The sequence below is a fragment of the Megascapheus bottae genome, chromosome 15 (assembly GCF_031878675.1).
Source record: "Megascapheus bottae isolate mThoBot1 chromosome 15, mThoBot2.hap1, whole genome shotgun sequence".
Taxonomy (NCBI): Eukaryota; Metazoa; Chordata; class Mammalia; order Rodentia; family Geomyidae; genus Megascapheus; species Megascapheus bottae.
The window spans coordinates 17,723,977-17,741,010 of record NC_143523.1 but is presented as its reverse complement, the minus strand read 5'-3'; the positions used below and the strand labels follow the sequence as shown (position 1 = coordinate 17,741,010).

Below are 17,034 nucleotides of genomic sequence, written 5' to 3'. Positions count from 1 at the left end.
AATGGTTCTATATGAACTTTGGAATGCTTTGTCTATCTCACTGCACAATGATGTTGAGATATTAGTGGGTATTGTACTGTATTTGTAGATTGCTTGGAATAGCACTGTCATTTTCACTATATTAATTCTACCAATCCAGGAGCATGGAAGGTCTTTATACTCCTTCAAATCATCTTTGCTTTACTTTTTAAAGTTTTTATAGTCTTCACTGTGGAGATCCTTCGCATCCTTGGTTAAGCTAGTTCTTAGGTATCTTTTAGACTATTGCCAATGGAGATGATTTATTCACACAGTGGTATTTATTCATCCATTAGGAAGAATTTTGTAATCATTTGTAAACAAAGGGAACGACTGGGAAAAGTATGTGAAGTGAAATAAGTCAGGCCAAGAGAGACAAAGGAGTCCTATTTTCTCTTATGTTCAGGATCTAGATTAGCTTATAAACTTACCAGTAAATATGCTGGGTATTATCTAAGTGTATACAAATATATTAACTGGAATATAGAGAGTCAAGGGAGATCTCAAACAGTGTAATTGTGTAATTCCTAAAAGAGAAAAACTGAAAATAATCACCAGGAAGTGGGTACTCAAAAGGGGTGGGGCAAATTCCAGGGGAAACGGGAGACAAAAATAGAAAGAAGGAGGGGAGGGGTGGAGGAGGATGGACAGCATTGATCCAGGTGCCCTAGGTTCATAAACCACTTTGTTAAATGGCAAGTCCTATGAACAACTACTTAAAGATAATAAAAAAATGTATAAGAAAAACAGAATTTCAAGCTATTGGAATAGAAAATAGGAAGCTAAGGTCACATCATTTTAATCCTGGTATCATTCTTCTTTTTTTTTTTTTTTTTGCCAGTCCTGGGCTTGAGCTCAGGGCCTGAACACTGTCCTTGGACTTTCTCAAGGCTAGAGCTCTACCACTTGAGCCTCAGCACCACTTCTGGCTTTTTTCTATGTATGTGGTACCAAGGAATCGAACCCAGGTGTTCATGCATGCTAGGCAAGCACTTTAACCACTAGGCCAAACTCCTGACCCCTCCTGGTATCATTATTAATGGGTTTTTATTTAAATTTTGTGTGTGTGTCCTGGGGATTCAACCCAAGGCCTTTCATTGGTAGATATGTGCACTACCACTTAAATCACACTCCATCTCCAAGCTTTTTGCTTTGGGTTGATTTTTTTTTTCAGATAATCTCATCCTTTGTCCAAGCTGACCTCAGACTAATTCTTGTACCTCCACTATCCGAGTCACTGAGAAAATAGGCATGAACTACTATAATCAGATATGATCTCATGAACTTTTCCCTGGACTGGTCTTGAACTGTGATAGTCTTATTTCTGCCTCCAAGAAGCTGGTAGGTTCGGCCATTATTAACTTTAAACTTTGCTTTGCTTTCACAAACTCAGAGTACTGGCTATATTTTAGTTACTCAGAAAACATGGTTGAAATTAGGATTGCTTGGTTGAATAACAGATAATTCAGTAATATGTTTATTCTCTAGGGACCACATTCCCATGTAAAAGAAGACAAGACTGACTTTGCTCATTCTTATCCACCATCCTGATTTCAGTCAACCATGATGTGGAAAATAACAATTGATCATTACTATGACACTGCTGAGATGAACCAAGAACCTTGTTCTGAAATGCCAAAGGTATTATATCCAGCTGTGTTTACACTGGTCTTAGAGCTGTATGTTCCACCAGCAAGTTGCCTTTAGTAAAGAAAAATCAGATTGTCAAGCTAAGAAAGGACAAAATTATTCACATCTTTTAGGTTAGTTAATATGTGTGTGCATGAAATTACTATGAGAATACCAGGAATGTACTCTGAGGAAATATATTTATATATTATGTATTTTGCTACATATATGTGTCCATGTTTATATATATATGTTTATATATATATAAACATATATATATATATATGGGCAAAGAAAGCAAAAAAGGCATAGAGACCAGCCCTTACCTCTTCCAGTTGCACCATGAGCGTGACATTGTGTCCTTGCTCCGCGGTCAGCTTGCCGTCAGCGGTGATTATTCGGAGTCCACGAGGGGCCTTCCCGGGACACTTCTGTGGCTTGGCAGTGTACTGCTCTCTCACTCCATCAGTGCAGTTATTGGACACCACCTTCCTGTATCTAATGGGAGAAAAGTTCAAGCCATGAACTAGGTCATTCTAGTGGCAGGTTAGTATCAAGTTTTGGTGGTGGTTGTTGTTGTTATTGTTGTTGTTTCTTTGCTATCAGGATTTGAGCTCATGGCCATGAGCTTGGTCAAGTTGATCCACTCCAGTTGATATTCACTTGAGCAATGACCCCAATCCAGCCTTTTCTTGGTTATGTCTTAACTGGTCTCACGAACTTTTCTGAACTGACTTCCATTAATCATTTGAATCTCAGGCTCCTGAGTAGCCAGGATTCTAGGTAGAAGATTAGGGCTAAGTCATATAAAGTATCCAACAGAGAGACTACTAATAAGAATAGTCCATTGTTATTAGCATCTTAATAGAATCACTTAATTTGTTTACCTAGTCACTTGACAGTTTCTCCAATTGGGAGCTGAAGGAAAATACATAGAGGTAAATCGTTAATCCTTATCTTCAGGAAGTTAATAATTCAGTTGAGAATTAAGTTGAGAAAGGCAGTATCCTTGTTGATCACAAGGATAGGTTTCTAGACCTTGCAGGGGATATCTGAAATGGTAAACAGCACTAAATCCTATAAACATAGTTATTTCCATATATACGCACTACAAAGCTTAATGTATAAACTAGGTACAGTAAGAGATGAAAGGTGATAATATATAAGAAGATAATTATGAGAATATTCTATAATGAACCTTAACATAATTGTGGTCTTTCAAAATGTTTTTACTCTACTCATCTTTCCTGTGAGGTGATTTCATGACTATGTATGGAGATAAGCCAGGTGACTGGCCTAAGGATTTTGATATAGAGGGAGTCAGGTCTTCTTCTTCTCAGTATGTACAATGGAATGCCACACATGAATCATTCAGTTCTGGAATTTTTCCACTTAAATATATAATTCAGGCTGATATTTGCCATGGCTAACTAATATTGTAGATTGTGAAGCTATAAATATTGGGATACTACTGAGTATATGGCAAAAAGAAAAGGTAAGTTTGGATGCTATTATGTTAAGTTGGCTAAATTTGAGTTTCTACTCATTATTTCATCAGAAGCTATATTAGTCCAACTATTGAAACTGTATGTAAGGAGGCTTCATTTTTTTTATCAAGGTGAGTAAATTCTCTCTGTCCTTATTCTTCTTTCTTAAACTATCTTCAACAGGAAAAAAATAACGTGTCTCCTGCAAATGAACTGTCCTGTAAAATTTACCAATTAATGTTAAATCACGAATTATGATCATATTTATAAGAATTTTGAGGTGTGAGTCATAGCTCAAAACACTGGCAAGTCCACACTCTGTTTTTTCATGGGGCTGGTCCTGGGGCATGAGCATGTGTATTTTTAGTTTGCATTGCAGGTATCCTTCTACCACTTGATCCATGCCTCCAATTTCAACTTTTTTCTAGCTAATTAGAAGTAAGTCTTTTAGATCTGTCTTCCTTGGCTGGCTTCAAATTGTAATCCTCAGATCTGCATCATTAAAGGTGTGAGCCATAGTTGCCAATGTATTCATACATACTTTAAAAAAACGTTATATTTCCATAAAGTTCTACTTACAACACTGATGGTGGATTGGATTTGTCCTCCAGGTACTTCTCAAATCCACTGGAATCTAACTCTAGCCTGTGTTCTTTACTGCCAAGTGTCAAGACTGACTACCAAAAAGTAGGTTTGAAAGTCATGCAAGAAACTGGATTAATACAAGGCTAATCATGAATATCCAGTCACCTCTGAGGATTGGTGAAACAATTAAATGGGTTAACGTGGATGGACTACTTAAATTGTCCTATCACTGAAGAAGTTCTCATGAAATATAACCCATTATTTTTATGTAATAACATTGTTACTTTCTCTCCCCCTCCCCCATTTACAACTTCCATGGCTTCCAAATGATCTTGGGATAAGCTGTAAATCCCCTAATTCTTCATATAAGGCCTTCCCCATGTTCGTCATTCTACTTTCCCAATAAATTCATTTATCCCAGCCTAATCATTTTTTTTCATTCTTTTGAAAGTGCATCTTCATGGTGGTAAAGTAGTAAAAAGAAAAATAAATGCAAGTCTAGAGACTATTTCCTACATTCTATTCACAGTGCTAAGTTCCTAACATGAATATCCAAACTTATTTTATAAATGTCCCTCATAAGAAACATAATGCATCTATTCCCAATATACAGAGTAAGGAAGTTGATACCTGTAGTGTTAATTAGTCACCATTGCCATCAACAGACTCAGAACAGCCTTCTCCAGGCCACTGTTTAGATCATTCAGCACCTCAGTCTTTCTTATGTCCTGCAGCAGCACAATTCTGCTTAAATCAAAAGTCTAAATCTATCCCCCTGGGATTCTGCCACAGGAAGCCTGTTGGTGATAGTTTGTTCTTTGATTTTTTTTTTAAATTTTAACTGCTCATTAAAACCACTCTGCAACCATTTTATTTCTTGGACTGAAATGGCATCACATTAGCCTTACCAGACCTGTCTCTAAAATTTAGAAGAAAATTGTGCAGAAATGCAGCGTTAATGTACTCAAGTAAGCACACACCTGCTTTCGGCATTACAGAATGGTTCTATTTTCATCTCAGCAGCTGTCCCTGGGTCTGAGTTACATAAATGAATAATGCATTTAATATGTTATTAAATAGTGCTGCTACCTCTGCAATCACAAGGCAACTTAGGATTATGTTGGACCTGGGCTCTGAATATTGCTGGGATGCATTTAGTTGGTAAAGCATTCTTCAATCTGCCAAGAAAAGTGCTTTGTAATGGCAAGGGAGTCTTCGTACAATTACTGAAAGGGAAACATTCTGCAAATGTGCCTTTGATATTATCTACTGTTCATCAGTAGATAGTTTCTTATTGCTCCAACAATCCGATTGTAGCACTTTTCCTCTTTCCCATCTCGATATACCTCTGCTACCTTTCTTACATTTCACACACTTCTTTGATTTGGCTTTTGTTCTGCTGGGCAGTCATACAAAGAATGAAGGGCATTTTTTTTCTTTGTGAAAGAAGCATTAAAAGTCTTCATAGTCTGTGATTCCTGCATATAAGGTTGCCTTTTAAAAAATTTTCCCTTATGAGTTTTGGGTATTTGTTGGGATACAGATGTTTATGATTCTTGGTTGCATGTGAAGTTATCATTGTTTTCTTACATCAGTAGGCTGATCTCCCTTTAAAATTTTTCAATTGCTGTATAATACATGTAGAATATAATACATTCACTTGCTGTATAATACATTTTTCAATTGCTATATAATACATGTAGAATATAATATAATATTCTGATTTTTATATATTATACAAAGACAAGGTAATTAGCATATCTATCTTTTTCTTTTTTGAAGTGAAAACACAATGTATTTTTTATGTGTGTGTATATGCCAGTCCTGGGCTTGAAATCAGATCCTGGACAGCTACCTTGAGCTTTTTTGCTCAAGACTAGTGCTCTCAATTAGCTTCACATTATATAGGATAGTGAAACAAAAGCCATATAATGAATGATTGTTGTCCTTAATGTACTATGTTGTCTCTCATCTCCTTTGCTGTCCCTTGGTTATCTCATATTGGTATAGTATCTCACTTTGTTATCTGATATATTGAAGTTATTTGTATTTGGATATTTGAAATTTGATAGGGAAGGGGGGAAAACCAAGACGGGTGGGGGGTGTGTGTGGGGGGGGGAGGGAAACGGGTACCAAGACATGTGAAAGGGTATCAATGTATGTGAATTAATGCACCTTCTATCTGGCAAATATCATGTAACCCTTTTACTAATTACAATAAAAAATAAAAATAAAAAAAAAAGAATTTACTTCCCTCATCAAAAAAAAAAAAAAAAAGACTAGTGCTCTATTACTTAGTTGAGCTCTAGCTCCACTTGTGGCTTTATTGAGAGTTTACTAGAGATAAGAGTCTCATTGATTTTCTTGCCCTGGCTAGCTTCAAACCACAATCTTCAGACTGCAGTCTCCTCAGTAGCTAGGATTATAGGCAATAAGTCATTGAGGCTTGACAAGACAATGCACTTTTAAGCAAAAAATTAAATATATATGTCTGTGATCACATAATATGTGACCATGTAGTACAATAGATTATTATCACTTATTCCTCCTGTGTAACTAAACATTTACCTCCTTCAATCAACCCTTCTTCTTTCACTGCTTCTTGACTCACCCCTGGGCTTCTAGGAGTCCTTTTAGTTCTATAAATCTTTTTATGATTCCACATATAAATGAGATGATTTCATGTTTGTCTTTTCCAGCATGGGTTATTTCATTTAGAATAAAGTCCTCTGGTTTTACTCATGGTGTCATGAAAAACAGAGTTTTAGTTTTGTAAGATTGCAGAACTCTATGGTGCACTACCCTTTTTTTAAACTGATGGACACTGGGGTTCATTTTATGTTTTAGTCACTGGTGAAAATACTGTAATGAACAGACATTTTGCTTATCTCTCCAACACGAATTCAATCCAACAATCCTATTTTTATATGACCTTTTGTATCACTTGGGGGAACTTTTAAGACATGGACAACAAATATCTTGTCCCTAGGAGTTCTAATTTAATTGAGAACTCTAGTTATTATTCTGATTTGTTCTAAACTCCCCTGGCCATTCTGTCTTGCAGAGGCTTAAACTAGTTGGATAAAAACAAACTGCCTGGGTTTAAGTTCAAGCTCTCTTGAACATAATGAACTTGTGCAATTTACCTAACCTCTCTAACATTTGAATTCTTTACATGTACAGATAATCATGGAATATTTTATTCAACATTCCAAAAAGAATTAAAGGAGACGATGCATTTTACAAAGGTTTAGCACAAATCATGGTATATCATTTAAATACTTCATAAATATTGAAAGATTAAAAGATAGTAAACCACTATGTATTCAGTATTAACTATTCACTCGAAATGGAAGCTTCATACTTATTGCCAAGATAGATTAAAATCAACTGCAATCAAATAAATCCCTTCCTGAAAATTATTCAGAATTTCCCATGTGATGTTGAAGTTTAAAAGGAAGACTTTGATCCAGGTTCCATGCATTTTTCTAGCTTCAGCTCTTCCCATTGCTCACTACACTTTGTGAGATCCATTCATTCTGGATACTACTTGTTGTCTTCGTGTTTTTCATCCTATGTCAAATGTGGTTGTTTTTCTATCATACTGTGACTTGTCTTTAAAACTCAGTTAGAAATCATGCTTTTCTGTACATTTGCCTTTAAAAAAAATATTTCAGGGCAGTGACCACATGTAGGGGTCAAAATAGAACCGAATGACAAGCTTTGTTATATTACATGCATATTATTGTCTTGTCTTCATGAGAATTCTTCATTTATGCCATTGTACTATCTGCCTTTTTCTTTCAAGGGGAAAGAATATTGATCTTTGTTTATACAATGACACTGGACTTTCTAAAGCAGGATATGGAACAAGCTTTAGAGACAGGGGGTAGGCCAGTATCTGTCTATGATCTACACCTCAGCACTGCAGAAATACAAAGGAAAAATGGTATTGTGTGTGTGTGTGTGTGTGTGTGTGTGTGTGTGTGAACGCTCCTCGATAGAGCTATGGCTGACATCCAAGATCAAGGCCTACAGTGACACAGCCTAACAAGTGAGCCAGAAATAAATTGTCCCATCACTATATCCAGGGAAACTGCTTTCAGGATAGCAGTGTGTACATTGGTGGGTGAATAATGAGAATTATGAGATAGCTTTATCCTCAGTATAAAGGAATTACACCCTGATATACGGGATGACATAGCTCACTGGCGGCTGGCTATACAGAAGCCACTGGGGACTTTTTATCATTACCAACATGCAGCTCAAAGATTGCCATGTGTGCTTTAATTGGGATCCCATGTGACAAAATATGCTCAGGGGATAATGTATCCACTAATCAACACTACTGTTATGTAGCAGCCATAAATGCGGCATTCAGAAAGAATGGGGTTGCATGGCTATGCAGAAAGGTGTTCCAAGGTTTTCCCTCCTAGGCAGCAGCTCCCTGGACTTCTCCTTCAAACCGGATTAGACAGACCTAAGAAGCAGGAGGCTTGCATGATAAAGAAGACCCAGACCAGGTGGGTATAACAATGCTCTCCTTGCATTAAATGGGGTGGAAGGACAAGTCATTTAATTTGAGTAGTAAATGCAATGTGACTTCATTTGGAACACAAGCTTGATGAAATGGGACATATGGTCACACTTAACTAAATGACTTGACATAAAATATCATGAGGGTGGCTCACAGTATCCACAATGTGAGTCAGCTCATCCAGCTAAGTCACACAAAGACATCGCCCCTTCTTTCCAGCACCTGGAATCCAAGGAATCCTACCACAGAATCCTTCCAACTGAAAGTGGAAATGTCAGAGCTTGCAAATGTGATCTGATGCAACTCTTTGTCTTGTGATCAGAAGGAGACTCATCTAGGGAGTTGCCTAATGTCACACAAGGACTGACCCATAATTCTTGGCTGCTGGGACAACCTCGCATTCTGTATCCACAATGGGAATCCACACATTGATGTGGGTAGAAAGAGCAAGTGGGGCTCTATACACAACAGGTTTATGCATCATCTTCATTTTCCAACCTCTCAGCCATTGCCTACAAACATGAAGGGCCTCAATTAAGAGTCAATTTCCCTGCAAAGATTATTATGTGTCTGCTGGGTGGCTGCATGATTCTTGGCTAGAAGACAGCTACACAGGACCCTGCAGTGATAAGTCTGTAAATAATGCAAGTGATTTCCTTTCTGTGGACTTTAAACACATGCACCACTTTTAGGGCCAATTATTCTCCTTGATGCACACGGACTAATGTCAATGAGTGGAGAACAAGCAGAACACCAACATACCCATGGGGCATCTGGAATGGGGTCACCTGCAAAGGATGTGTAGCCCCCAATCATGCTGGAAATCGCATTCCAAATATAAGGTAGGTGAGAGTGGGAAGGGGAAAAGAGGGAGGGAGGGAGAGGGGGAGGGAGGGAGGAGAGAGGGACAGAGAGAGAGAGAGAGAGAGAGAGAGAGAGAGAGAGAGAGAGAGAGAGAGAGAGAGAGAGAGAGAGAGACAGAGAGACAGAGAGACAGAGAGACAAAGAGACAGAGACAGAGACACAGAGAGACTTTGTTTCCTGTGGCTGGTAGAGAAAGGAATGTATTTATAAGAAGATATTTCAAAACACGGCAACTGTTAGATATAGAAGAAATACTACACAACTAGAATGCACGTGTGCATTTTATTTTTGCTATTAAAAATCTGTAAAGAAAAAATGTGTTTCTTTGTCTCAACAGCCCCATTTTATATTAAGAAACTAGCCCTCAGGAATGGTAAGGTTTGTCTTTTAACATTCTCCCACTAGGAATGAATGATTTCTGCAAAGAAACTCTAAGAATACCTTTTAAAATACACCTGGAAATATCTATATCTTAAACAGCACAAAATACTTATCCCTTGAGAAGATTATATATTATTTTCTAAAATTAAACCACCCCATGCCTATTTTATTTTATCTTTACAGATTCTTTTTCACTGCAGCGCAAAACCATCCAGGCCCTCACTAATTAAATAAGTTAAATATTTACGGCCTATTCCCTGGTTCTATGACAAGATGAACATAATTTCACTGGACGTAAGTATAACTGAATGAGTGTATGGGTAACTAAATATGTGTAACTTGATGTATTTATAAGTTGTGATAGAGAACCCACATGGAAGGAATGTGGGATCATGTGAGCACTAACATGCAATGAAATATACAAATGCATATTGTTTGTATCTTATTTGAGCAAAGGGCACCTGTTTAGTCATTAGGTAAGTTAGTCCTCTGACCTGTATTTTGGTGTATTCTTTTCCAATTATGTGATTTTGACTTTTTTTATTATTTCTGTTTTATAGAGGAGGGAAGGTTGGATGAGATTAAATATGACAGATATCAAAACTGCAGGGACTATTATGCTTCAAATGCATGTCTATACTTCAGATTTAAAACAAAGGGATGCTCTCTCCCCTTCTTTTCCCTTGCACTCTTGAGAAGCAGAAGATAACTACCGACAGCAATTGTATATTGTAAAGTCATAACCATGCAACTATGTCCTAGGCATTGATGTAGCATACTTTCTATTCAGCATCACATTTAATCATACCCTGAAAGCAAATAGCATAATTTTATAGGTTAAGAAACTCTTGCCTCCGAAAAGACAGTAGAGCTGCAAAAGGTAACATTATTTGGCAAATGTTGCTTTGGATGTCCTTATGTGTTTCATTCCAAACAAAATGTATCAATTATATTTCCCTCTCAACCCTTGAGAGTCTGGGAAACTATCCTCCTCTATGCCTTTCATCTGGACATGGAATCACTGTAAGGTCAGAGAGTTAGAGGGGCAAGGTGGCAGTGAGAAACCCCCAGGCTTTGCTCACGTGCTGCTCCCTTGTGTGCGCATTAGAAACTATGACACCACTGGTATCTCAGGAGAAAAGGTACAAGGAACTTCTGCACTTCTTATTCCAGCCTTCTTTCCCAAATCCTAGCCCACCGTGCACACAATGCTATGAATCTACTCACAACTACACAGTGAAATTGATTAAATAAAGTGTATATACCTTAAGATTAACACATCTGTGTGGCATAATCATAGCCTGTGCTAGCATTTTTTTCATCATGATGAAGTGAATGCACATGAGAACACAGAATTTTAAGCTGATTGTAGACAGACCCGACCATTAGTACAGTATATCATAGGAAAACAAATAAAAGGGAGGAAGGTTTTCCTGCATGTTTTCCACTACACTGACAAAAAGATGATGCTGGGAAGTATGTTCTGTAAACTTTACTAAAATTAGCCTTAATTCAGCAGACTCTACCCAATCTCCATTTGACTATGTTTGCCAGGCTCAGACAAGCAGACACCCGAAGGAGCAACATGAGGGCAGGCAGCCACTCCTGGGCCATCCTGCCACGTGTGGCTCCACTCTGTATATCATCCCAGCCCTAAGGTGAGTAAAGGTTCTATACCGACTTGGGTGAGCTAGAGTTACACTCAAGAGATTTACAGTGCGAGTTGTCTTCTGAATGCTATATGCAATAGGATCTGGTTAATCCTTGCGAGAGTACATCTCCTTGTTTTTTCTACCTGAAAATAACTTTCCTGGCCCATTAATTTAAGAATGTCCCCACTTCTTTCCATTTCCATTAAAGAATCTGCAGTTGGGCCAGGAGCATGGCCTAGTGGTAAGAGTGCTCACCTAGCATGCACAAAATGCTGGGTTCGATTCCTCAGTACCACATACACAGAAAAAGACAGAAGTGGCTCTGTGACTCAAGTGGCAGAGTGCTAGCCTTGAACAACAAGTATCCAAGGACAGTGCCCAGCCCCTGAGTTCAAGCCCCAGGACTGGAAAAAAATAAAAAGCAAAGAAAAAAGGATCTATTGATTGATATTTTATTTTAAAGAGGGTAGCAGTTTACTCAAGTTACTCTCCAGTTTGTGGAGCACCCAGCATGATGGAATGTTTACCTTAGATCATACGTAAGTAATATTGTATTTCTCCCTATGTCTTGGAATACTTAATTTAATTTAATTTAATTACAGGAGTTGATCACATATCTACACCTATCAGAATCCATTCTCTCAATATGTTCAGACTGGACATAAACAGAAATTGGAAGGGTTTTAGATAACCCTGAGAAAGCTCCTTTATTGACCATAGTTTCTTTAAAACAGAAAAAAAAATATGTGTAAAATGCCTAGTTGTCTTTCCTTCCAGGGATTCTGTGAAAGTAAGAGGCACCTTCGCATATTTAAATAATTCAGAAATATCAGATAACAAAAAAGAGCAAAGAAATTTATGGACAATTATTATCATTGTCTTCTTCATCCAAGGAACTTTCCTCATTCCTTTATTTGGGACAAAGTCCTTCTTTCAGGTGTAACTTGCACTATTAATGTTAAGCAATGCTGAATTATCACAGCATGAAAACTCAAATGCATTGTGCTATGGGGAAATAAGTTCTGTCTTCTGTCAGAAGGAATTGATCAGTAAAACACATAATGTCTTTTCATAGCATTGCTCCAAGAACTCACCCTGTACTGTTGAGATAGCTCTGCCCCAAACTGCAATCCTTCGATAGAGAAGATGGGTTAAACCAAAAGGCTGGCAGGCATTGTCCATTGCTATGTCTCTCATACCCATAGTCACTGTTGGGAAAAAAGCCAAGAGAAACTAATCAGTGCATAGTGACAGTATTCAAAGTAATTCTGTGTTAGACTGTCTCCAATTTCTATTCTGGTCAGTCAATTCACGAGTATTCAATGTCTTTTCTAAACTCACATATTCTTTAATAGACACCTACAATCCAAGGAAAGACTATATAGAATAAAAAACTTTATTGAAATGCTATTAGCTAAAAAGAAAAAAATAATGGACGATATCATCATTCGAAAGATACACAGTATTGCTTATAATTAGGAAACAGGAAACAGTAGAAGCTCAAATCTTATACAGTTGAACACAGCCACGTGTGGCCTAAGCCTCATTGTTGGTGATGCCTTTGGGATGTTCTTCCAAGACATCTGGATCTGCTACAGAGAGCTGAGCCAGGGCTCAGCGTGCACAAGCCATATGCTTACAAGTGACAGCCAAAGGGGCATGTCCTTCCGGCATGTCTGGAGCATTTCCCTAAGGACAAGTTCTGTCCTAGGGAGTCAGTATTGCCTGTTGGGACTAACTATCCTAAATCCTCTCTGCTCTGGAAGTAGTCAAAGACTTCTTTCTTAAGCCTCCTCTCATTCTTGCTTCCAAGGTCCTAGGAGTGGCCCAATATTCCTGGCTTCTGGGAGATAACACTGGGCACTGAGAATGACAACAAACTGAACCTCCCCATGCACAAACAACTTGCAGGCAGCAATCAGCGAGCATTAGTATGAATTGGCCCATCTGTGTAGTGGAGGTGTGGTCCTGGTTTACAGAGGGTGGGAAGGGAAAGATGGGTTTAGCTCAGGGGTGGGTCACTAGGCATCTGGTACTTAGAATTCTGCACATACCAGCTGAATTTGGTGCTGGTTCAACACAGCATGGGTAGGAAGAAATTGCTGCTTCCAGACCATGCAGTGTTTATTTTACAAATGCTACAAAATGACAGGCAAGGTCACCAGAGGTAATATCCAAGGAGCCAGGTAAAGAGGAATAGTACATGATAACACCTTTTGTTATGCTACATTCAAAACCCCAGCCACAGGCAGAAAGCCAACAAGGTCATAGTGAATCTTCTAAAGAACCTTTTAGAAATCATGCAATCACTAACGTTTCATTTGAAAAGAAAATTTCCCAATAGCCTCATTTATAGTCCATTTTATTCCTTAGAACACAGGTCAGCTGATGGAATAAGTAGCAGATTCTAAACACAAATTGATTCCAAGACTGGATGAAGACAGGGATACAGGGTATTGGGAAGGAAAGAAGCCTCAAACATTTTACTTATCTTGTGTTACCACTGCTGTGGATTAGTTTACTGTTAGAGAGAGAGAGAGAGAGAGAGAGAGAGAGAGAGAGAGAGAGAGAGAGAGAGAGAGAGAGAGAGAGAGAGAGAGAGAGAGAGAGAGAGCGAGCAGAAAAGAATAAAGGAGAGAAAGAAAGAAACAAAGAAACAAAGAAAGAAGGAAAACAACCACAATGCTGGCTTATTTCAGAAACTTGCAAAGATCAATCACAAACAAGCAAATGTCCCAGGAAAAAAGCAAGATATACATTCAGATACCTCCCTTCACCATTTTTTTTTTTTTAGTGTTTCTACAAGACAACAAATTTTTGCTCTGCACGAAGCTAAGTACTTTCACAAAGCCAGAGCTAAACTACTGGTTACATGCTGATTTCCTTTGCACTTTCACTGAAGAGAGGGGAAGATGGAGAGGAGAGACAACGAAGCTTCAAAAATAACAGAAAGTTCCTCAAATGTGTATTTTAGGGAGTCAGTCCCGGAGGATCAAACAGGGATGAAATGTTTTTATTAAGGCAGTAACATTACATTACTTAGCATAATCACTGGTGAACTTCATTATAAGGGGAGCTCTAGTGCCCTTTGACTGAGCTGAACAAGATACAAGACTGGTTCCTGACTTTTCATGTCCAAGATGGGAGCCGTTATTGATAACTGGTCTGATGGATGGCACTTAAATTTTTCAGACCTTCTCAGCACCATTTTTAAGTATCAGCAATAAGAACTTTAAAGATAACTGTTATGGTAGAATTTTATATACAGAGGGGTTACACTTACATGAATCAGATAATGAGTGTAATTTTTTTGAACTATGTCTCCCCGTTCCCTTGCTCTCTACCCGTTTTTTCCTCCTATCCCCACCCACTAGATGTACAGTTCATTTTCCACAGTGTTTAGTGGGTACTACTGTTGCATTGGTTCATCCTTGTTTAATGCTGGTATACAGCTTTAGAATCTGTGCTCTCTAAACTGAAGCAGGCATTATATATACATATATATATAATTGTATAAAATGTATAAATTTTATAAAACTATAAATATATATATGAAGAAAAATGTAACAGAAAATATGATGGAACTTATTAAAGATACGATTATAGTTCATCATCTATAGCTCATGCCCCTCAATTGAATAGCAAAGACTAAGAAACAATAAGGGCATTGCTGATCCACAAGCCAGCACTGTGCATGTCTAATGTTCCCAGAAGAATTGTACAACACTCTAGAAAGCTCCTGGTGTGTCATTACTTCTCCAGGTTAAACTAACATTACCATAAGGTTCACAAAGACAAAGATCCATAGTTCCACCCCATCGAATCCATCCATAATTAATAAGCCCCAAATGTCTTTTATTGTGCTCATAAGCTGTAGTCAGCTGATTTCCAAATTAAAATTAGCACGGATGAGGAAAAAATGATTTATAAGATCATGGTTCCTTAAGGACGATCCTCGATGCTAGAAAGGTTTTATCTAGAGCATAAATATATTTGTTCCCAAAGAAGCCAATTATTGTTTTCAGAATTACCGCTGAAAGCAGCCAAGAGAGGATAGTGGTCTCTTCTTCTCCTCAGAATTCATCCACTATATGAAGACAATTATCAGCAGTCTTCTAAAGAAATGTCCAGGTTCACCATATACATGCACATAGCTAGAAAACCACAATGTCCTCTAAGTGATAATTTCCAAAATCATGAAACTTGCGACTCTATGAATGCCACTACTTTTTCAAATTGAAAAGCTTGGTTTTTGTGGAGGTGATATACTGAATAACTTTACAGGAAAGCTGTATATGCTCACCAATCAAAATCCGCCTCTGTACAGACACAAGGCTCTGACTCCATAGCTCCTGCATATTTTCCTTGCATACACTTCCGCTCAGATTTTCTCTTCTTGTATATTCTTTTGGCTCCCATGATGCATGCTTCTCCCTGTATGAAAACAAGCACTACACACAGTCGAACACGTAGTTTAGATCTCCCCAGCTTCGTATCTGGGCACTTTAGGGGAGATATTCAGTCTTTATTGTACTGTGGAAGTTAAGGGCTTGCTTAGTGCTCACAATGTTTTTTTGTTGTGGTTTCTTTGCTGTTTTTTTTCCAATTTCTACTATACAAAAGGCTATAAACCTGAAGAAGCATTCACGATTTGTCTAATAACATATTCTGAACTCCTACTTATTAAGCAAACTTTTATTTGCTCAAGACAGGCTCAGTTCTGGGAAGAAAATGTATATAAGATAGCCTATAGCTAGTAGATTGCTAGTAAAGTTGTAGTCATTAAGTTCAATTCCAATATAATAAAAGATATATCTAGTTGGTCATTAATAGGCATATGAAAGACCAGTGTTGCTAAGGAATATAAGGATCCATTTTGTCCTAATTTATGTCTCGACCCACACAGGTTTACAGCATGGATATTATCTTCATCTCCCAGACAGACAAGCAAGAGAGCTAAATTCAGTCTCAGCTCATGAAATAAATGAAATCGTTGACTATCACAATGCTTATGCATCCCCAAAAGAGAAATAGGAGCGATATAAATGAGTGATAATGTATGGCTGAGACTCTGAATAGAGTGGAAGTTTCTAGTTAATTCAACACCCACTACAGACTGAGCTCCTTTTGTGATCCTGAAAGACTAAGGCAGAATTCTACTTGCTTTACTCTTCTCTATCTCATTTGAGGAAATTTACTTCAACTGGTTTATTATCCATGCACATAGAAATATATTACATTCTCTGAATTTGGTATATATGTTTCACTGCCTGAATATGGAGATAACTTTGCAGGCAGAACTTCTACCATATACTTGGAGCGATATCTGCAGAATGACTTCTGCTTTGGGAACTCACAAAAAAAAACTCTCTCAAACACCTTGATCAGGTCTGAGCTACATTATTGAAAGGCCAAGGTATAGGCTTGTTTCCTATTAGCAATTCCCCTTCTGTATCCTGATCTGCGGATACCTGGGGAAGGGTAGAAAGTATTGTGTGTTCCCAGGGAATCAAGGCAATGGGGGAAGAAAGACTCTTGGTATGGCCCATCAGCATTAATTTTGATGTTAGGCCTCACCTCTGTTTGCATTGCGAGATGAAACTGAAGATCTTTTCCTCACCCTGCCCACATTATGCATCTATAATGACATGCTCAGATAATTTATGTTTGGATCACAGTGCTGAGATGGCATTTGATTTTGAGTCGTAAGTGTAAGCCAAGCACATTTGAATTTTATCTTGTTATACCATAGCATCATAATACACAGACATCATTTCAGCAAAAGATACAAATGTTGCGTTTGTTCTCTGATGTGGAACAAGGAGTAAGAAATGATGAAATGGACACATTGCCTGAGAGAACTCTAGTTCCTGAGATTTAA

General features: G+C 37.9%; 1 protein-coding gene across 3 annotated transcripts in view; it reads right to left on the bottom strand.

The window, feature by feature from the left end:
* Sorcs1 (sortilin related VPS10 domain containing receptor 1) overlaps window positions 1–17,034 on the bottom strand; it is a 442,495-nt gene that overhangs the window by 55,082 nt on the left and 370,379 nt on the right. For all 3 annotated transcript variants that reach the window (XM_090345933.1, XM_090345930.1, XM_090345931.1), the window contains exons 16-18: window positions 15,457–15,587; window positions 12,248–12,361; window positions 1,974–2,145 (exon numbers count right to left, since the gene is read on the bottom strand). In XM_090345933.1, the coding sequence (XP_090202059.1) occupies window positions 1,974–2,145; window positions 12,248–12,361; window positions 15,457–15,587 (417 nt within the window). The remainder of the gene's footprint in view (window positions 1–1,973; window positions 2,146–12,247; window positions 12,362–15,456; window positions 15,588–17,034) is intronic.